Source organism: Solanum pennellii, chromosome 8, assembly GCF_001406875.1.
Source record: "Solanum pennellii chromosome 8, SPENNV200".
NCBI classification, from domain to species: domain Eukaryota; kingdom Viridiplantae; phylum Streptophyta; class Magnoliopsida; order Solanales; family Solanaceae; genus Solanum; species Solanum pennellii.
This window is the reverse complement of record NC_028644.1, coordinates 67330486-67352767: the sequence shown is the minus strand read 5'-3', so window position 1 is coordinate 67352767 and position 22282 is coordinate 67330486. Positions and strand designations below refer to the sequence as shown.

Here is a 22282-nt window from a genome sequence, read left to right as displayed (position 1 = left end):
GGAGCTCATTATGTGCCTATTATGATAAAAATTTATCCTATCATGTGCTGCTTATATTAATTGTATTTATATCATCATAGCTTGCTGGCAGCACTTAATATATGAGTCTATTACCAGACCCCTCTAGCAAAATATGTACGGATTCCTTCTTGTATATTATTGCCTGTACAACCATAAAATAATGGTTAGTTGGTGACCTTCCACATGTATAACAATTAACTACCAACAAGGGTTGTAGCCGCGAATTCAAATTTAATCGGATTTCAGTGTGAATACCATACACGAAAAAAAAAAAGAATCACTATTATTTTCAACAATTGGTACATTTTGAGACACGAGGCACTGACCAAACTCACAAAAAAAAAAATGTATTCAATTTTGTCTTTTGTTTTTGTTATCAATTTAAGAATCATCCAGGAAGTAATCAGTTGTGTTTTTGCTACACAACGTTTCTCTAGTCACATGTTGGTCAAAGATTCTCTTTAAGTCTCTTGTATTAATTGCCTAATAAAAGATTAGTTTCGTAATTTGATTAATTTAATGGACTCTAATACTTATCATCCTGTGCTGTAATACTAATCTTAAGTACTCTTGATTCTCAAGTTTCTTTATGCCAAGTAAAAAGGCACAAGTTGGTGTGCTTAGACGTCTACCACGTTACCTTCAAAGTTTGGTCATGTCTATCTAAGTTGAGATAAGCTTGTGGCAATCAAAAATAAAAAATTAAATATAAAAAGTCAGTTCAATACACGAAGTATCCAAACATAATATCTCGAAAAATGTTGCACCTTAAGCCGGAGGCTACTATAGACAGCCTACCATAGAGGATTTTACATTCACGCATGATTCGAGTGTGATGTAGACGGTCTACTCTAATAAAAATATTAGTGATTGCTTTCACAATTTGAACTCGTGATCATTACATCACACCCTCTTCACCGGAAATAAAAAAGTAAAAAAAGCAACAAGATTTCATAAACATAGACAACATTACAAGTTGCACAGAAAAAGAGTATATAATGCAGATATTTGTGAGAAATATAAGGTGGAAAGATTAAAATGTTGCATTGAAATAAGAGGCAAAAGCAAAAGGGAAAGGGGCATGTGAAAACTTGTAGACTATACCCAAAAGGAGGAAGATATTTTCATTTGTTTTACTTTAGAATATTACTGCTAACTTTTATAATTATATTAGCCTAAAGTATAGGGCTGCATCGGCGAATCCAGGATTAGAAGAATTTTGATGCATCAATATTATCTAAGCTTAAATAATATTCTAGCTAGATTCAAACTCAAGTCTCATGGGTGGATCCTCTAGATTGTATCAACAACACTATGACAATCCTATTTTTTTTAGAGTGCATTTTTAATTATATCCTATTAGATACATGATTTTTTTCGAAATTAACAGATGCACGTACACCTCCACCTTGAGGGGTGAGTCCGCCTCTGGGGTGCAAATGGATGGATTGGATCATATTCGGATGGATTGAGCCGCGTAGATTTAAAATTTCAGTTGTACCACGTAAATTGATGGAGTGTTTTAAAAGAAAATAACTAGGGACCCTTTTTAAATTCTATATAAAGCTTCACCATACTCTAGTACACCACACTAAAAAAGAAAGAGAAGAAAAATAACAATGGGGAACCATAATCTTCACTTGCTAATAGTATTCTTATCTCTCCAATGTTTTCTTGTTCACAACACCATGGCTAAATCAGCCATGACCTCAAATCCAGCTGCCATTAAATTCATCAAAGTTTCATGTAAAGCCACACTTTACCCTGTTTTATGTGTCCAATGCCTCTCTGCTTTCGCCAACACTGTTAAACAGAGCGAGAAGCAACTAGCTCATGCTGCTTTATCAGTTAGTTTAAGCAAAGCAAAATCCACTATCATATTCGTATCGAAGTTAAATAAAATGAGAGGTCTAAAGCCAATAGAAAAACAAGCAGTCAAGGACTGTATGGATACTATGAGTGATAGTATCGATCAGATAAACAAATCAATTCCGGAACTTGGACATACTGGTCAATTTTCAAATGGACAGGATTTCATGTGGCATGTTAGTAATGTACAGACTTGGGTAAGTGCTGCACTTACTGATGAAAGCACTTGTCTTGATGGATTTTCAGGGCCTGGTATGAATGTAAATGTGAAAGCTGCTTTAAGATTAAGAATACTTCATGTTGCACAAGTTACTAGTAATGCACTTGCTTTGGTTAATCGATTTGCGGATCGACACCGGCCTAGTCCTTAATGTGACTGAGGCAAGGAGCGTGAATTTGAATTAGTCGAGTCAATGAGGTTACATGTTTTGATGTGTAAAGGTTACGTTTTTTTTTTTTTTGGAATTTTCATAAGCATGAAATTGGGGCTTTGTGTCTAAGTGGTAAAATTATATATATTTACTGTTGGAGCAAGGTTTGTGTGAAAAAGTTTTCAATTTTGTAGCTGCAATGAAGACAATGCAGCTTAGTTTGTTGTTCTCTATATGTAAATGTAATAATAAATAATCTTCTTGCTTGTATACTTTTTCTCACTTCCTAATTAGCGAACTGGCAGGACACGGAGATCTATTGATCAATATGAATCTCGAGAGTGGATGGTTGATCGCCGCCTCCTTGTCCTGGGGGCTCTCCGGCCAGGGAGGAAAATTTGAATAGTTTCTCTTTATTATTCTAAATATAGCTTTTTTATCTTTCACCCTATCTCCACAGCTTTGGGCGACTAGAAGAAAACTTTCTTTCTCTTTATGGATAACCAATTCATTTTCAAATATAGTTGGGAGACTTTACCCAAGAAATGGGTCAAAAAAATGGAAGAGAAAGAAAGGTCAATCTCCGAAAGGCCTTCGCAGAGCTGAGCTTTAGGGGGTAATACTTTTTGTGGTCTTGCACATGGAAAAGTCAAGTATTCTACGCAGGCTTGATTTACCGGAGTGTCATCTATATTTTTGTTGCGTTCAAGTAAGTTTGCCTATAATGATTAATTTTCTCTTATCACTATAGGTATCAATAACCTTGTCCCCCACCAGCATAGGTATCAATAACCATGTCTCCCACTGGCATAAGTATGACATAACTCTATTTTTAAGATTTGAACCTAGAAAAAAGATCATCTCATATTTACCAGGTCGGTGAAATTTGAAGCTGAGACTTCATGATATTCTCGATTTATTTAATTGATCAATAGACTAGACAGGAAAAAGATGTTTGAATCTAGAGGGCATGATGTATAATGATTTATCAGTGCCATAGCAGTGGTCCTGCTCAGCTACTTTTGTAGCCCTAGGGTCACTGTTCTTGTACAAAGTCATAAAAGGGAAATCGACCTTAATCTTTATTTGGATTTTTTGTCTAGGGTGATGGTGGAAAGTTTGATTAGACTTGAATTGTATTGCTCTATACAAACACAACCGCTAAGCGATTGTCTGATAGCTGGTTCGAAAATAAGTTTTTCAAATATGAGTAACAGTAACACCATGTTTGATAGTTAGTTAGAATAATGCAAGCAAGTATTTAGTTGTCATTTAAAAATTCAAATAACTGACACACATATAAATTATGAGAAAATTTATGTAATATTTATATAGATTGATACCAAACTCATTTTAAAATCAAAGATCTATTGATGAATGAATGGTTTATAACAATATTTTTCACTATAACAATATTTTTGTCGTAATTAATTACAATAATATAATACGAAAAACTAATAGGACAAGAGGAGTAGTTAATAATGAAGATTTTCATAGCAGAGTTAAGATTTTTTACTTATTAAAATAAAATTTTCTCATAAAAATAATAATAGAAGTAATTGTTTTTTAGTAATAATATAAGTCCCGCCGCAATCTCCGGCCAATTGTACATATTATTATCTTCAATTTGTTTTTCTCTTTAATTAATTATTATATCTAGTGAGACAATCTTTTTTAAAAAAATTATTTTCTATTACCTGCCGTAGACCAAAATAGATCATGAGTGGACAGGACTGCAATTATTTTTTCCCCTTTTTCATCTTTTACGTATTTGGTTTTTGTTGGAATGCATGCATGAATAGTGTTGGTGAAAGAAATATCACGTTTGGGGTTGTTTGGGTGAAGGGATAAAAGTACCGACGCACGGATTTTAGATTTGAAGTTTATAAATTTTGTAATTTTTTTAACTTAACGTAAATAATATAATAATAACCGTTTATAATAACTTAACGTAAATAATATAGTAACAACTTAATAGATTGACTTAAAATTTTATTTTTTAGAGGTAATTAACACTTTATTTGGATCATTGTTACTCATTGTTTCATAATATATTGTATTTTATTGTACTGTATTGTATAGTAGATGTAATGTTTGGGTAGACTATATTGTTTGTTGTTGTTTAATAGCATTTTAATTGTTTGATTTGATCGTATCGTACTGTATTGTAATTTATAAATTTACTAAAATATCCTTAATTATTCTAGGGTACGCGGTTTGACTAGATTTAAATAATTAAAGTAAAGGTTAAAATAGTATTTTGAAATATTAGATAAAGATATAATTGGAAAAAGAAATTAACTGACAATGAGAACACATCAAATTGATTGTTCCATAAAATAGAGGTTTTCATTGTTACGTAACAACGAAATTTAACAATACAGTACAATACATTTTGAGTAACAATCAAAACAAATATTGTAGGTATAGTAACGATACAATACAATACAATGGATAACAATGATCCAAACATAGTGTAAGAAACATTTAAGAAATTGTAATATTTTATTGAACAATTTTCATTTACTATTATTAATATTTTAATAGTTGTAAGTAATTATTTTAATAAATAATGCTCTCAATAATATGTAAAAAGTTAAGATTAAATTTGTAATCACATATAACCACAAACCGCTCTCGCCTGCTGCATCAACATCTTTTTCCCCCCGCACAATGCCACAATCTAAAACCTGCTCCACCCTACGTAACCTCAAACTCACCCTGCCGCATCCATCCCGCCCCATTGCCAGGTAAAAAATTAAAGATCAATTCATTCGAGGATAATTTGTGCAAAAGTTAAAGATCTTTGGATTCTTTATCAAATGTGTGATTTGCGGGTCAGTGAGCACGTGAAGCCCAACTGGCCACGAGAAGCCTGACGAGTATGGGCCCAAATATTCTCCTTATATTGGGCCTATGTGGGCCCAGAAGTCAATGTAACAGTGGTGAGGCATTTTGGGGAAACAAAGAAGGAAAATTATATAATTAGACATGCTCCACGACCATATATACTTTTATCACCTATATTTTCAAAATATTACGTGTTTTGTCATTAATTGAAGTTCCCTATCGTATTTAGGAATATACACCTTGATACATCTATTTTTGCTATCAGGTACACTAAAATAGGAAGAGAAAGGCAAGCAAGAAGGGATCCCAAATACATTTAAATCATGCCAAAATCATACATATACGTATATCGATGTGATTCATATGTATCTTCAATATCAGATACATAAAAGAGTGGTGAGCGAGATGGGAGAGAGGCGAGGGAGGCCAATGAGATTCGTCTATGTATCCCAAATACATGCAAATCCACTTGAATACGATGTATCTAAAATAAATTACACCTAATTTGCCCCATATACTTCGAGATACATGTATCTAGACATAGCTAGACGCCCAATATCTGGTAAGATTTGTAATATTGCAAAAAAAAGTATATATCTGAGTAATTAACTTGTAAACTAGAGAAATTACTATAAGTTTCCTATAAAATTCTACTAGTGTCAATGGTTGAGAATATGGGCCAAATAAAAATGTAAAAATTTAAGGAATCCCATAGTGTAATTCAATAATTACATTTTGTCCCAACAAAATTAGTATTTACAAAAAATCCCTTAAATTTGTTGTTCCGTGATACTTTAGACTCTAGTGATACATGGTAAATGATACATGGTAAGTTTAAACTGTTGAGAAAAAAATGGGGAAAAACGGTACAATTAATGTTGTTACTAAAACAGCTTAATTTAAGGTAACAGATCATTAATCACCATAAAATCAGCACGTAATTGGATAACATCCTCCCCTATGTATAAGGTAACAGATCATTAAACATTTGGATAACATTCTCCCCTATATATTTTTCAAAGTCCTTTAGGAAATTGTTGTTAAAATTGACAGCAAACCTTATGGTGTGTTGGTATCTTTTTAATCTTGTACTTCAGTGGCTGCAATTTGAAAATAAAACAGCAAATTATAACGATATTGAAATATAAATACTAAATAAAACAACTAATAACTTACTGATACATGGTTTCAGTTTTCAGAAATTCATACTACATGAAAAACATGTGATACATGTCTACTACATGTATCAGTGAATTAACTAAAACATTATAACATGTGATACATATCTAATACATGTATCAGAAACATCGACTAAACAATTTTATATGTATCATCAAGTACAGTGGATGACACATTTATTAAACTTAGTGAATGATACATTATAACAATTTTCAAAACATGTATCAGTACATCAACTAAACAACTAATACCTTACTGATTTATGAAAGTGAATATCATATATATATATATATATATATATATATATATCATTTGAACCTTTTGTAAGGTGACCGTTCATTTTCATCTGCTTGCCTCCGAACAAGAAGATTACCAAATTCATCTGCTTTTTGGTTGTTCGTTTAATCTTTCCTCTGATTGGAATTTGTTTCTTCGGTAACTGAACTTGGGGGTTTAGGGTTTTTATTTTTGGGAGTTGTTAAGCATGTGGGTTTACGTTGAAGTTGCAATGGCGGAGTAATTAATCTTTAAGAGAAGGAAGATGATTATGGAAAAAAAAGAACTGAAACTTGATGGAGTAAGAACAAAACAGGAGAAGTTAAGAGAAGTTGTCCTGATTTTTGAAATTTCAAAATTTTTGAATTTTGAAATTCAAAATTTCAAAATTGGGTCTTTTATTTAAAATTAATTAAAATTAATAATTCAAAATCAAAAAAATGATTTAAAAGGTTGAGTGTTTAAATGGAGAAAATTCAAAATTCAAAAACTGATTTAAAAGGTTGAGTGTTTTAATGGAGAAAAAATAGGCATTAAAATGGGTAATTGTGTATTATAGGAGAGAGAATGTAATTTATCTATAAACTTACACTAAAATTAAAAAAAAGGGAATTATGTAATATTTAAAAAAAGAAGGGAAAATTAGAGAATATAAAACTTATAGTTGTGTATTTAAGTTATTTTTTCTTAAATAAATATTGGATGTGGTGTGGATAATTTATGTAGGCTCAATTCAAGATACAATACTATAGAGGCCCAAAATTGCTAATGGGGTAGGAACTTGTGATTCTCTTTACCATTCAGGCAAAATCTTATATTTTCCGGTTAAAATAGTTGTTGTAGTTCATCAAAAGAGTAATATCACGAGCTCAATTACTACGCATTCCATGATATGTGTCAAAAATTGTCATGACAGCGCATTGCGTCTAATTGACACACTATAAATAAGTTTTAGTGCTCAATCAAAATAGACTGTAAAACTGTATTAACGACATACAAAACATGAACAACTCGATTCTAGAAAATATAAACTTACTAAGAAATACAATAAAGTACATTATTTATTATTAGTATTATTAAATAGTATAGAAAATGGCTACTGTGATAATTTTGTCCATGGAGATTTATTTATTTATAATTTTTGTGTTGAGATATATAAGTAGGGTTGTTTATAAATGCACTTAATTTATATAGGGAGAATTTGTGCATCGTTAATTAATCAACAATACATAGTTCACCTAGGCAATTTTTGAGAGAGAGATTAATACTATTATAGAATAGTTTGTTTCTGCCATCTCGAAAACAAAATCCAATCACTATAAGACAATTGAATATGTATATTAATTTAATTTATGCCTATGTAGGATTTTGACACAATGGGTCACTATTTATGAATTTCCAATGTGACAAACTCGAAAATTTTGAAAGATTAGGGAAAATGCACAAGTATTCTCTCAATCTATATTTGAAATTTCAGAGATACACTTATACTATACTAAGGTCCTATTACCCCTCAACTTATTTTATAAGTAATTTTCTACCCCTTTTTGGCCTACGTGGCACTAGCTTGAAAAAAAAGTCAACCAGCGTTGGGGTCCACAAGATAGTGCCACGTAGGACGAAAAGGGGTAGAAAATTATTAATAAAATAAGTTCAGGGGATAATAGGACCTTAGTATAGTATAAGTGTGTCTCTGAGATTTCGGGCATAGGTTGAGGGGGTACTTGTGCATTATTCCTTATATGTATAAAGAGCGCTATCGATATCACTTAGAGAGGTGTTATCTAATTTTAGAAAGAAAAATACAATAAGATCGATGCAAGATTCAAATTTCTAACCTCACTTAAAGACGTGTATTTATTGATATGTCTAGCTAGTCATGTGGGTAAACACATTTATATTTAAATATTTTTTAAAAATATAGCAGTACTATATATAATTTTAGAAGGAAAGCATGAATTTACATGAGTCTGATAACCGCCTCCTTTTTTTTAAATGTCACTCCAATTAATCTAAATATTTTTGTGTGTCATATGCATGGTTTGTTATTGGAGATATTTTGGATCAAAGCATAAGTTAACCTATGTAAATGCTTGAGCTAATTTGGACTTAATACGTGATAAAATGTGATCTAGAAAAGGAAACTATATAGGCAAATTATAGAAAAACAAATTGTTGTTTAATTTGTTTGATATAATATAGTAACAATTAAAAAAGAAGAAAAAACAGATCTTATAAGTTTTTCTATTTCCAAATAAGCAAAAAAGATGGCAACTTCAAAAGATGACATTTATTTCATGAAAAACTGGATACAACCAGCCTCCCTTCTAGTTACCAACTAGAATAAAAAAATATACTTCCTTTGAAACTAAGGTAGTACAAACATACAAATTATAACAAAATATATCAAACACATTGATAGAAACTTAATTTGTCTTAAGCACATTGAAAGTTCTTTGGGGCATATTTGCCACAATTGTTGAGCAACAAGCTAAGGGAAAGTGGAACATTTAGATTAATTCCCAACAAATTGGCTTTAAGGGCAGTGCAAAGGCAAACAGCAGCATCAAGATCAACAAGTCCTTCCATTGAAGAGCAACATTGAGTCTTGGCTGGACTACTTCCAATAACAAAGTGCAATAAATCACCCAATAAATTGGTACAAGCATTTAGTTTTAGTGTGTCCTTTGGGCACTTACCCTTTGATGATGGGGTGGAGGGGGTAGGGGTAGGGTAGTGGGGTTTGGGGTGTGGGGGTGGTGGGCATGGGACATTAGTGGAACTAACCATAGTGAAAAAAAGAATGTTCAATGTGAGAACAAGGGCAATTGAGGTTGCACCAAACTTAGCCATTTTTTCCCAACTTAAGAAATTAAAATTAGCACTCTCAACAATTGAATGTGGCTAATTAGTAGTGAGAATATCGTTTGTTTGGTATTTGAGATTATGAAATGAGTGGCTATTTATAGATAGAAAATCTGATTATTTTTTTTTAATTTTAATTTTATATTTTTCAAAAATTTGTGAGAGGCACATGTGGATAGAGAATGTATTGTCTAGAGAAATAATCTGGCAAATGCAAGTTGAGATAGTATTACTATTATTGGATTATGTATTTTCACATGGGACTTAATTATTATTTGATCATGGTTCTTGAACTTGCTGGCCTAGATCTCATCAAGATTAATTTTTTGTTCAGTACCTAATACTAGTAAAAGAAATTAGGTTTTTCACCCGGTGTTTAGATATTAGAGTCCGCCTAAATTTAGATTCACGTTGAAAAATTCAGATAAAGTTAAGGCCCCGTACAAGGAGTTCGAATTAATTAAAGTGATGTCTGTTTGACGTTCTTCTAGCTATTCTCTATTGTAATTGTAAATGTAACAAAAGAATGACATGTAACAAATAACTTTGATTAAAAAAAAGTTATGGTAAATTAATTGACATGTTATAAAATGTAAACGTTATGAATTAGTGTATGTACTACCTATATTTAATTCTGAAAATATGTGTTTAGAAAAAATGGCTCCCAAAGCAGGATTTAACATAAATGACACGAGGGGAATAATTAAAAACTAATGATCTGTACATGATCACGGATTAATAGTGTGCTAATTGAATAATCAGCCTTAATAATGTCTTAATCTAAAAATAATAATACTATGCCCGTGGGATCGTGTGATTCAAAGAATTGTTATAAGAGTATTACATTAACGAGGGAAACTTAGACAAGTTGTAATTTTTTTAACGATAAATACGTTAAGAAATTTTTTAAAAGAAATTAATCAAAATTAGAATGATAAGTGTACCTAATAGTAAGGGTAAAAAATATCAGGATATTCATTAGGTAAGATTTAAGACACCACTTTTTATATATAGTTTTTTTTTTGTAAATTTCAATTATTAATGTGTGACTTTACTCACGTATTCCATAATTTTTTACTGGACCTAAATTCTACATGACTCATCATTTCCACCAATTCTATACTCGTTTGGCTGATCTATTAATTTTGATCCAAATTGTTAGGCTCAATATATATATACGTAGCGTTTCATTTATAATTATAATTAAGAGGTCTCGGATTTGAGTCTTTTTGGACACAGAGTTGTTTTTTAAGGAGAGTAAAATATGGGATCCATGCAGATTCGAATTTAGTCGAACTCTAATATAAAAATCAAACACCGGGTGAGAAATAAAAAAGTATAAATCTTTCAACGTAAATTCTAATTGAATTGGACTCTAATATGGATACAAAGATGAAAAAATAAAAAAACTATCAATATAAAACTTTAATCTATTCAGATATTTAATATTATTGCTAAAAATTCTTTTTTTACGCTGTTGTCTCCTCTCACTTCTAGATTATACAAATACAAAAAAATCCAAAAACTCTCTCATTAGGGTCAATCACTTCTAGTCAATGCGTTCATTCCGTTTTATTAGAAAATAAATAAGGTAATTAAAAAGTTGTTTTCATCAAGTATTATCGTATTAGTGCAACTAGTTGAAAATTAATAAGATATATATTCCAATGTCATTATCTTTCTCTTCTGTCAAGGAAAATGTGTGGCCTATGTTTAGTTTCATTATTAGCCAAGTCAATATTAGAAAGTGTACTGTGGGAAAGCAAATTAATAAGAACAATCCTTAGGGTCAAAGTGTGAATACATATTTTTGGGTTATAACTTACTCCCATTTTATGCTTCCATTTTAGTTTTGACGTTAAATATTTTACACGCCAACGACAATAATAACATATTCAGTTTAATTCTACTATAGAGAATAAAATGTATGTAAATTCTTTATGAAGTAGACATGATATTTTTGATAGACCCTGATCAACTCAAAAGAAATGAAATAAAAAAAATTGAGAAGACAAAAGTGCATGGGAGAAGAATAGCAAGATGAAAAAACAAAAACGAGATTTACAAACCTATTAAGAAGAAAAAATGAATTAATTTATCCCTTATTAATTCCTTAGTCTTTGTTTGTTTGTTCACCTAGTCCCCTTTTTCCCTATTCGATGTTCGATATTTATACTGAAGTATGTCTTTATAAAAAATTGTTTGATATCTAAATTCGAATTCAAAACCTCTAAGAAAGGAATAGCTTTATTAACTGCTTCACGTTCTTTAATTTGGTGGTTCTCTCTTAATTCTAGAGCAACATAACTAACACCAAGGGTAAGTGGAATATAATAATTATTACACTCTTAATTTTTAAAATGATAAATATTTGAAATAACTAATTTTAGTATACCAGTAGTTTTCTATATATTTTTAGCACTATAAAATATGTGGTATTGATAGATCCTGGCCAGTCTAGGAAATCCAAAACAAAAAAAAAAATCACCGCAAATATTGACAATTTATTTGTCAAAGATGCTAATATAAAGTTATAATTGGATATATTCATTATTAAAATATTTCATTTTAAATTTTTATTTGGCAATCCATAATCATAGGAATAGATATTCTTGATACTTTGTTCATACATTCAAAGTAAAACCATATATATTAACGTATTTTGAGTCAAGGGTTTCAAAATTATGGTCTGAACTATTAAATTGCAGCTTGGAATTTGAAATTTTAATGAAAACAACTTGATCCACTATACGTGCCTTTAAATTTGTTTGTTTGTTGTTTTTTTTATGCATAAGCTGCGCAATATGTGACTAGAAATTCAACTAATTGTGACAGGACACCTCTTTATTTAGTAATCTAATCAGGCTGGAGTGTGACACAGATTTAATCGAACTCAATAATTTTAATTTTAATTTTAATTTTTTTTAGAAAAACCTATTCAATATGTACAAGTTATTAAAATGACTAAAATTTTGAATTTACAAATTTTGAATATTAACTCTTATCCTGGACAATAATGATAGACCGTCATATCGAGCCAAGAAACATGCCTAGAGCGTTTAAATCCCATGCACTTCATTTAATTTATTTCATTCATTAGAAAAAAGAATGTGTACCAAGCTTTCATTATAGGATTCTCCCAATCATTGTGTGATATAGATACTAATGGAGTCAGAATTTTTCAATAAAAAGTATAAAATTTGAAAAAGTAGATACACAAAATTGTCGAAGTGAGTTTAATATTTATTATATATACTTAAAACATCAATTTAACTATATAAAAATAATGTAATTTTTCTGTCGAAGAAAGTTCGAATGAACCTTTAAGGATACTTGGCTCCGCCAATGGCTATAGTATATATAACTGGTTGCTAGTAACAATAATGTAATATTTGTACAGCATGCTTGACAAAAAATGAAATTACTTCTCTAGACATATAAAGAAGGTGTAGATAAACTTGCTATGAGTGTTAAAAAATAAAAAAAAGTCTTGTTGATTAATGACATGGATATTAATTTTCTTATAATATTTGAACAATCATTCTTAACTTTTTCGTATTTGATTTTTGTGATGTAAGTTAAATTTTAACTTTAATTTCATATGATTTTAAAACAATACTCATCTCACTCAATCTAATTCATCAAAGAATAATGTACATTATTACTTTTATGCAATCCTTTTTTGTCTTTTTTTAATCTTCTTGTTGAATGCCTTGAATTGGACCCGTTACAAACAGAAAGGACGGGGATCTCGCTGCCCGGTCAGCGAGTCGGGGGGTCCAGGGGGGGCGACGCGCCCCCTGGCCTGGGGGTCCGGGGGGGCGGAGACGCCCCCGGCCCGACGGTATACAATGTTGTTGTATTGGGCCCTTAATTATCTGTCAATTCTGTATGTTGGGCCCAAGCCTGTTAGGGCATAGCTTAGCACTATATATAGACGCTATGGCAAACCCTATTCTGTAATTCTGTTCTTGCCTCTCCTTAATAAAACTGCTCTCCCTCTTCCCGTGGACGTAGCCAATTTATTGGTGAACCACGTAAATCTGTTGTCTTGTTTTTAGCGTTTATATTTTCTCGTATTATCTCGAATTCCGCATAACACTTCTCACCTAGTATCTTGTGTTTGATGTACACGAATTTCATTAAATCTGAATTCGAATATGGCATGTAATATACACTTTTTAGTTTGTCTCAAGGATATCTAACATACTTATATTTAAAAACAATTAGTTTTATATCTTTTATTATATTTTTAATAAATTTTTTCATATCCAGTCAAAAATTATGACATATTTGACACTCTAAAAAAATTTAAATAAAGTAAAAGCATGCATATCATAAGATGTTTAAGATTATATATCTTAGTATTTACTTAAACCTCATTCAAATTATATTAAAATAAATTGAAATGAAGAAGTATATTCACGACCACTCATTTATAGTATTTTTCAGCTGTGAAAGTAATATTTTTTCAGAAAAAAACAATAGTAATTTTTACTCTTCTAATAATTAGGATATTCCACCGACGATTAGAGGATGTTCTTTTGTGATTGAGTCGTTATTAAGACTAATTATTATTCAATTAGTACATTTTTAACTAATTCGTCATATCACTTATCACTTATGTGTCATTCTTTACAAGTATATATTGTCCTATTTTGTTAGATTTTTGTTTTAGTGTTAGGTAAGTTAGTTGTTGTCATATTAATATCACAAATAAGTATTCTTTTAATCTTAATCAGAAGTTTAAGATTTGAGCTCCGATCGTCTTTGAAAAGAAATTGCTTTACTCTTAAAATGAAATTTTTCAACACAAATCTAAATTAGTTGAATTTCAAAATAAATCAATAATATAGTACTTACTAACGAGTTTAATAAAAAGATCAACTATAACACAATGATGTCAATAATTATTATTATTTATCGGTTCATTGCCGTATTAAGAAACTAACATATATAGTAAGGCTATCAACATCAATAGAAAAATATAAAAGAAGAAACTTCTTGATAGTGTAGAAATCCAAGCGTAAGCATTTCTATCAAGTCTTCTTTTTTACACACTTCCATTAGCATAATACACACTACTTATTATTTTTCCATTAAAATTTTTCATCAAAAATATTTGCGGTTAGTTCTACAAATATTTTGATTGAATCAGTTAGAAAAAATAATAGTGATATTTTCACACGAAAAAATTAGAAAGTTTCTCAGTATTTTGAGTAAGAAATAAAACTATTTTATCTCTATCGTACATTTTTTCAGTAAATTGATTCAGTGAGAAATGAATAAAAAATTGTGTTTCGAATATAAATTTCTCATTGATTGAAGGTGAGAAAAATAGACGAAGTATTACTAGCTAGTTTCCAATCTGAACAAAAGAAAAAAAAAACTTGATTGGATCCAAGTTGTTTTGAGGATCAATGTTCAAATATTAGAGAAAATATTAATATAATTAAGTCCCATGTGAAAAATAAAAGATGAATAATTTTTCTTAGAGGAAGAAGATAAAATATAGACAACTAATGAAATTTACAAGACTACAAAGTCTATAATAATTCATCATATACTCCTAAATTAATCCAAGCTGTATAAATTTGCCAGCTTGTCTTGGTATATGTCCACATGGGCTTCCTCATCATAATTTCTTACATTAGTTTTAGAATTTAGAAGTAGGATGGGAAAAAAGAAGAAGAAAGGATCACTTTTGATCCCTTAATTATTGACAAATTCTTGTTTTGATTTTATTTGATGAAACATATTTAACTTTTAATTAATTGAAACATGTGTTTTTAATCCTTACATGCAGGTAATATGTTGTATTTGAAATACTTTTGTAACTATATTACTGTCAAATATGGAGTAACAATATAAGCTTAACGTAAAAAATAAGTAAATAAATAGTAAAACGCTTAATAATTACGATAAATTTGTGAATTTTATCCAAAAAAAAAGTAATTAAAAGGGTATATTTCAATTATATGCTTAACTAGTCAGATATTATCAGAACTAAAATAAGAATTTATCAATAATTGAGGGACTAAAAGTGCTACCTCCAAAAATTTATAATGATAAAAAATTCCATCTATAAATAGAGACTCATTTCATAATCTCAAACACCAAACAAACAACATTCTCACTACTAATTAGCCACATTCAATTGTTGAGAGTGCTAATAATTCTTAACTTTGAAAAAATGGCCAAGTTTGGTGCATCCTCAATTGCCCTTGTTCTCACATTGAACATTCTTTTTTTCACTATGATTAGTTCCACTAATGTCCCATGCCCATCACCCCCACACCACAAACCCCACCCTACCCCTACCCCTACCCCCTCCACCCCATCACCAAAGGGTGAGTGCCCAAAGGACACACTAAAACTAAATGCTTGTGCCAATTTGTTGGGTGACTTATTGCATCTTATTATTGGAAGTAGTCCATCCAAGACTCAATGTTGCTCTTTAATTGAAGGACTTGTTGATCTTGATGCTGCTGTTTGCCTTTGCACTGCCCTTAAAGCCAATTTGTTGGGAATTAATCTAAATCTTCCACTTTCACTCAGCTTGTTGCTCAACAATTGTGGCAAATATGCACCCAAGGACTTCCAATGTGCATAAATCATATTGGTTTTCCATTATTTAGATATTTTCAATTTTATTTTTCCTTCTATATTTTGTGTGTTTATTATTTATATTATAGTAAGAAAGCCTAGGCTTGTTAGCCTTTGTTTTCTATTAGTAGTATCCAATTATTTGTATTTGTAATAAATTTGACATCTATTAAATAAGGAATTATTATTACCTTTTTCTCTTCGAAAAAGATTGACAAATGAAATTTAAATGTGTGAGATAATCGAGCTATACTCCAATTACTTAAACCTGTCAAAATTAATAAAAGGATAGATCATAATCCATTTAAAGTTTGCTTAGGTCAAAAGATGGATATATATGTATATTCGCTAGTGAATTCATTAACAAAACTGTCTGACGGCACTAGCAAATTTAAAATTAAACTACGTAATATATGAATTTTTTTAAAAAAAAAATATGTAATATACATGAAAAAATATATTGTAATATAGTACGCAATATACATGAAAAAATTTGAAAAAAAGGCTTAAAGTTGCTACTAGCTATATTTGAAACTCACCTTGTTGTGTTAAGGATGTGCATAATACATTATTTTATCACTTTGTATATTATTTTAGTAATATATACGATATAATTTTTTGACGAAGGGTGTCCAAGACTATATAGCTACGTCCTGATTGTGGGTTCAAAGTTCGAACCCGAACCAATAAAAGTTTTTTTTTAAAGGATACTTTACAATATCTTAATCTTCAGTCTTAAAAATTTAAAACTCTAAATTCCAATCCTGGCTCTATAAATAATCCTTAAAGCATGAGTTTATCTACGAGTTGTTAATATTTGATCTTGAACTTAAACAATCTTATATTGTTATAAGTTTTATTTCATGATGTGTAATAATTGATGAGTACTTTTACGTTGCTTTGTATTTTTTTCTTCTTCTTAATTTACCTAAAGGGAAAATTTTTCTTCTTAGTCCCTCAAATAATTTGATAAATTTTAATTTTAGTTCTTGTAATATTTAGTTAAACAATTTAACATGTGTACTTTTGATTCCTCTACCCGTGAGTTTTTAACAAATTTATGAATTATAAAAAATTAGAATATTTGATTATATCTCTGTCTGTATTGTATTAAGCTTGTTTATTTGCCACTCCATATTAGTTTCATATCACTGGTGTGTGAATACACTTGCTTTATAAAATTTGGGGCGAATAAAAAATAATATAATAATATATGTTCAGAATTGTTTAGTGGAGTAATAGCATAATTGCAAAGTTATGATGGTGACTTTATATCTTTAACCATCAAAATAATAAATTTAAATTAGACATCTATAATAAATCTTACAAGAAAATTAGTGAAACATAAATAAATCTGATTATTAAAATAATAAATTTAAATTTGAAGTTGAAACATAAAATCAAAAAGAATATGTCTGAGGAGGATCAAAATATACCCATATATATGGACTATATTTTTGTCAAAAAGTAATTAAAAGTTTAAATTAAAATTAATTTTTTCACGTCTATTAGAAGAAAATAATATATGTGAGTCACTTGTAAGTTATATAACAATAAAGATATTTATGAGTTAATTTCATAACAAGAATACATCAGCTCTAAATGACAAAGTTAAAAGATATATCAAACCTTTTAAACTGTCCAATCGCATGCATTTCGTTGAATTTCTAGTAACTTTAATATTGTATTAGCATCTTTGACAATAAATTGTCAATATTTGCGTTTGTTTTTTTGATTTTTTTGGTCTACCAATACAAGTATACCACACATATTATAGTGCTAAAAATAGATATAAAGTTAATTGAGAATCTTAATATCTCTATTCACACTTTGACTCTAAGGAATATTATTTGTCTTCCTCATAACTTCTTTTTTTCCATATTGTGCTTCTAATATTGACTTCATTCTTATATCATTGATCAAAAACTAAACATATATAGGCCACACAATTTCCTCGACAGAAGAGAAAAATAATGACAATTGACTATTTTACGCGCGCTTCATCTCAAAACAGTTATCATATTTTCTCTTTTCGAGACTCAGCTTGATTCTTCAAAGCTTTATTAGATTAGATTGATTTAATATTTTAAAATTAAAATTTAGATATTCAATAACTATACAAAAAGTACTACGAAATTATAATTTTTCTCATATCAACATGACAAAAAGTATATTTTATAGTGTTAATCGAAATTCATGTAATTTGATTCTTGAAAAATAAAAGGCATAAAATAGAGTCTATGACTATAATTTGTGGAATGTAGTTGAGTTAAACTCAAAAAATTAACAGGCAGTTCTTTAATTACTACTAGCTTCCAAACTTAGAATTAATCTTGATGCATGGGATCCAGGTCGGGCATGTTCAAGAACAATATTGATCAAATAATTAGAGAATAATGTAAGTCCCATGTGAAAATAAAGGATGTGTAATTTATCTTTGAGGAAGAAGATATATCATATGCTATTAATTTTATTATTAATAACTAATGAAATCCACAAAAATACAATTTAGTAAGTTTATAATCCAATAATAGTAGTAGTATCTCAATTTGGATTTGCCAACTGCTTGACTACACAATATTCTCTATCCACATGGCCCTCTTTCAATTTTCTAATAATAAAAATCATAAATTTTTACCTATAAATAGCCACTCATTTCATTCATTTTCAAACAACTAATTAGCCACATTCAATTGTTGAGAGTGCTAATTTTAATTTCTTAAGTTTGGAAAAATGGCTAAGTTTGGTGCAACCTCAATTGCCCTTGTTCTCACATTGAACATTCTTTTTTTCACTATGGTTAGTTCCACTAATGACCCATGCCCACCACCCCCACACCCCAAACCCCACTACCCTACCCCTACCCCCTCCACCCCATCATCAAAGGGTAAGTGCCCAAAGGACACACTAAAACTAAATGCTTGTGCCAATTTATTGGGTGATTTGTTGCACCTTGTTGTTGGAAGTAGTCCAGCCAAGACTCAATGTTGCTCTTTAATTGAAGGACTTGTTGACCTTGATGCTGCTGTTTGCCTTTGCACTGCCCTTAAAGCCAATGTGTTGGGAATTAATCTAAATGTTCCACTTTCACTCAACTTGTTGCTCAACAATTGTGGCAAATATGCCCCAAAGAACTTCCAATGTGCTTAAGACAAAATTAGTTTCTTTCTATGTGTTTGGTATTTTGTTATTTGTATGCTTGTAGTACTACTAGTTGCTTATTTTAAAGGAAGTGTATTTTTTACTCTATTTGGTTGGAAGGGAGGCTAGTAATTGCCCCTTTTTTAGTTATTGTTGTATCCAATTTTCATGAAATAAATGGTTTCTTTTGAAGTTTGTATGTAACACGTTTGATATTATAAGGACATGGAGTATTCTATTGATGATGGGCTAATTAGATTTCTTCTTCTATCTATGTTACTATATTATTATACTATGATCAAACGTTTAAATGAGTTTGGACCAGAGTGACTTTGATTTGGCCTCACCCAAGTTGATTCATCATAAATCAATAGACTCATGATGTGGTGATGATGTCCAATCTTGACCTATGAAAATACATTAATCACCTAAGAGATTTTTAGGAGATAATTGTGACGTCCCGCCACATTTTCAGCCAGTTTGCAGCATACGGATGGGGCAGGCGGCATACGAAGGGGGCAGGCAGCCCTAGAGCCTTGGAGAGGCTTGTGCAAGACTCTAGAGCCTTCTAGAATCTTGGGGCAGACTAGAGAATTCTAGGAGCCTTTTTGGAAGAGCTAGAGACATATTCTAGGAATATAGAATATGTATGAAGTGCATGTACTTAGGGACTTGTATAGCAGCATTTATTTAATTCTTAGCCCTTGGGGAGTAGTATAAATAGAGGGTCATTCATTTGTAAATGCATCCATCAATTGAATAATCGAATACAAGTCCTCTCTTCCAAAGTTCTGTCTTTGTCTTTCTTCATATTCTCTTAGCGTTTCGAGTTGAAAGGCTTACTTGAGCTTACGAGATCGTGAAAGAATCGTGAGTAAGTTGTCAAGTGCCGCACGGAGTCTTAGCGAATACTCTAAGTCCGTGACATAATGCTTACTAAAAGAAATGATGAAATCGCACAAATTTTCTTTCAAATAGGTTGATTTTTTATTTTATCGTTTAATAATTGAACTTATGCCTAGTGAGTATAAGTTCATTAAGGGTAAATGTCATGCAGACATAATTCGTGGGATATTACAAGTAAAAATTATATAAATCTCATAGTTTTAAGAGTTCATTATATTTTATCTCTAATATTTTTCAAATTACACAATCACTTAAAAAAATCTAATAAGTTGTATATTTATATAATTTTTTTATATTATAATATAAAAGTATAAATTTATGTTCCGTAAAAAAAATTACTAGGGGTAGAGAACAAAATACATTATAGGTAATTTACTTTTAATGGGCTTTGTATCAAAAGCATCGTGTCCTGAAAATTGTTGTTTGAGTCCAATTAGGCCCAGTAAAAAAATACAATTAGGCCTTATTTGCAATGAGATTAAGAATGTTCATTTGTGAATTTTGGATTATTTGCACTTTTGCGTTTATTTTGTGTTAAAAGTTTAAAATAACTACAAATACGTTGGGGCTCAAAATATATTTGTAAATAAAACTTGTGCAAGTTCCAAAAAAATTAGAATATTCACTAATACAAATAAATGAAATCTACATAAACACAGAACCACACAGGCTTCACTCTACAAGTGATAGCATAATTACAAGATAAAATGAAAAAAAATGATGAAATAATATAAGATATGTAAAACCAAATGATATGGATTTTTAATATTTTAAAATCAAACCAAATCCGAGAAAGTATTAATTAATTTGATTTCATTTAAATTTTTAGCTAAATCACCAACACTCTTAAACGTTACCATCAAAGGATGTGGTGCAGTAGATGGAGTTGTTCTTCCCTTAACCAGAGGTCACGAGATCAAGTCTTGGATATAAAAAAAATATTTGATAGAAAACGCTTCTCTCCAAATGAAGCCCTACGTGGCACAAATCTAAATTAATCAAACTCCAATGCATAACACCAGATAAGAAATCGAAAAAAAGTATGTGACAGTTGAGGCCCTTTCTAAGACAAGCCTAGCTTGCACCTTCGTCTTGGTCTACATAATTTTGAACTTAAACTAGGTCTACTAATCCCTAAGGGAAGGGGCAAATGCACATATACTCAATATTGGAATCGCTATTTAAATTTTAAAATCACAATGAATAAAATTTAAAATTAGTCACTTAATAACAAACTTAAATGTAATAGAAATTGCAAATATTTGTTTTATCAAGTTCAAACTTCTGATGATCATATACGTATTTCTTTTACTTATAAAAGTGTCTCAAATACGCGTTCGATGTCTGAAGTTTAAACGATCAATCTTTAATTGTATCAATATTTTTAAGTTTTTCCCAATAATACAACTTGATTTAAATGGGTGTTGTGGATGTTGTTCCATGTCTAACAAGACAATCTAAAACATACCAAAATACTAAAATTTTTAAAAATTATTTTTTCTAGGCCTCACAATATTATCCCATAGTCCAAAAATAACCTAAAAACCAAAGGTCTTAAAATGACCAAATCACCAAAAGTTCTCACACCTCAAACTTTTTTCATCATCTCCACTCCCTATCCAAAGCAATATAAACAAGTACAAATATAAACACACTAAACCAGAAAAACAGAGGAGGAGAAAAAAAAAATGGCAGCTGAGTTAGTGACAAGAATGTCATCTGCTGCTTCTTCACTCTGTAACTTTAATGGGTCTAAAAGACCCGTACCCGTTTCTAACCGGGTCACTTCTTCTAGGAGGAATCGATGTGTTAAACTACAGTCACTTGCTTCTGCTTCCATGTCTGAATTCTTTGGTAGTTCACGAGTGTTCTCTGTTAATGGTTCTAGAAGCTTAGGATTATCTCAGAAAACAAGAAAGAATGGATTTTCTGTTATTGCTATGGCTGCTGCTGAAGGTATCAAATTTCAATTGTTTTAGTTTCAAAATTTCAATTTTATGGTGTGAACTTATTGGTAACTTGTAAAGATAGCTTTTTTATTGGGGGGTCTGTGGGGGTTTAGTGGATAGGTTGTTTCTTGGGTAAAATGTGTTAGCTTTTCTGTCTTTGCTTTGGTCAAATTTATGGTGTAAATTGTAAATGGGTACTTGTAAAGTTAAACATTTTTTGGTGGTGGTGGGAGGGAGGAGGAGGGGTGG

General features: G+C 30.4%; 5 protein-coding genes across 5 annotated transcripts in view; 4 read left to right on the top strand and 1 right to left on the bottom strand.

Moving 5' to 3' along the window:
• The first annotated feature begins 1593 nt into the window (after nucleotides 1–1593).
• LOC107028566 (21 kDa protein-like) lies at nucleotides 1594–2531 on the top strand. Its single transcript, XM_015229676.2, has one exon. It carries the CDS (start codon nucleotides 1641–1643, stop codon nucleotides 2259–2261), a length of 621 nt encoding a protein of 206 aa, XP_015085162.1. The 5' UTR covers nucleotides 1594–1640; the 3' UTR covers nucleotides 2262–2531.
• A 6265-nt stretch (nucleotides 2532–8796) lies between these two features.
• Nucleotides 8797–9480, bottom strand: LOC107028079 (14 kDa proline-rich protein DC2.15-like). The gene has a single exon (XM_015229134.2). It carries the CDS (start codon nucleotides 9417–9419, stop codon nucleotides 9003–9005), a length of 417 nt encoding a protein of 138 aa, XP_015084620.1. The 5' UTR covers nucleotides 9420–9480; the 3' UTR covers nucleotides 8797–9002.
• Nucleotides 9481–15543: 6063 nt separating this feature from the next.
• On the top strand, nucleotides 15544–16227 carry LOC107027927 (14 kDa proline-rich protein DC2.15-like). The gene has a single exon (XM_015228982.2). The coding sequence runs from the start codon at nucleotides 15625–15627 to the stop codon at nucleotides 16042–16044; it is 420 nt and encodes a 139-aa protein (XP_015084468.1). The 5' UTR covers nucleotides 15544–15624; the 3' UTR covers nucleotides 16045–16227.
• A 2478-nt stretch (nucleotides 16228–18705) lies between these two features.
• On the top strand, nucleotides 18706–19423 carry LOC107027971 (14 kDa proline-rich protein DC2.15-like). The gene has a single exon (XM_015229020.2). It carries the CDS (start codon nucleotides 18771–18773, stop codon nucleotides 19185–19187), a length of 417 nt encoding a protein of 138 aa, XP_015084506.1. The 5' UTR covers nucleotides 18706–18770; the 3' UTR covers nucleotides 19188–19423.
• Nucleotides 19424–21670: 2247 nt separating this feature from the next.
• The window catches only part of LOC107028360 (elongation factor G, chloroplastic), a 6004-nt gene continuing 5392 nt past the window's right edge, over nucleotides 21671–22282 (top strand). The window contains exon 1 of the mRNA XM_015229387.2: nucleotides 21671–22040. Coding sequence (XP_015084873.1) covers nucleotides 21773–22040 — 268 coding nt within the window. The 5' untranslated portion in view covers nucleotides 21671–21772. The remainder of the gene's footprint in view (nucleotides 22041–22282) is intronic.

Coding starts and splice junctions, on each gene's coding strand:
- LOC107028566 (XM_015229676.2), top strand. CDS start 1,641: ATGGGGAACCATAATCTTCACTTGCTAATAGTATTCTTATCTCTCCAA.
- LOC107027927 (XM_015228982.2), top strand. CDS start 15,625: ATGGCCAAGTTTGGTGCATCCTCAATTGCCCTTGTTCTCACATTGAAC.
- LOC107027971 (XM_015229020.2), top strand. CDS start 18,771: ATGGCTAAGTTTGGTGCAACCTCAATTGCCCTTGTTCTCACATTGAAC.
- LOC107028079 (XM_015229134.2), bottom strand. CDS start 9,419: ATGGCTAAGTTTGGTGCAACCTCAATTGCCCTTGTTCTCACATTGAAC.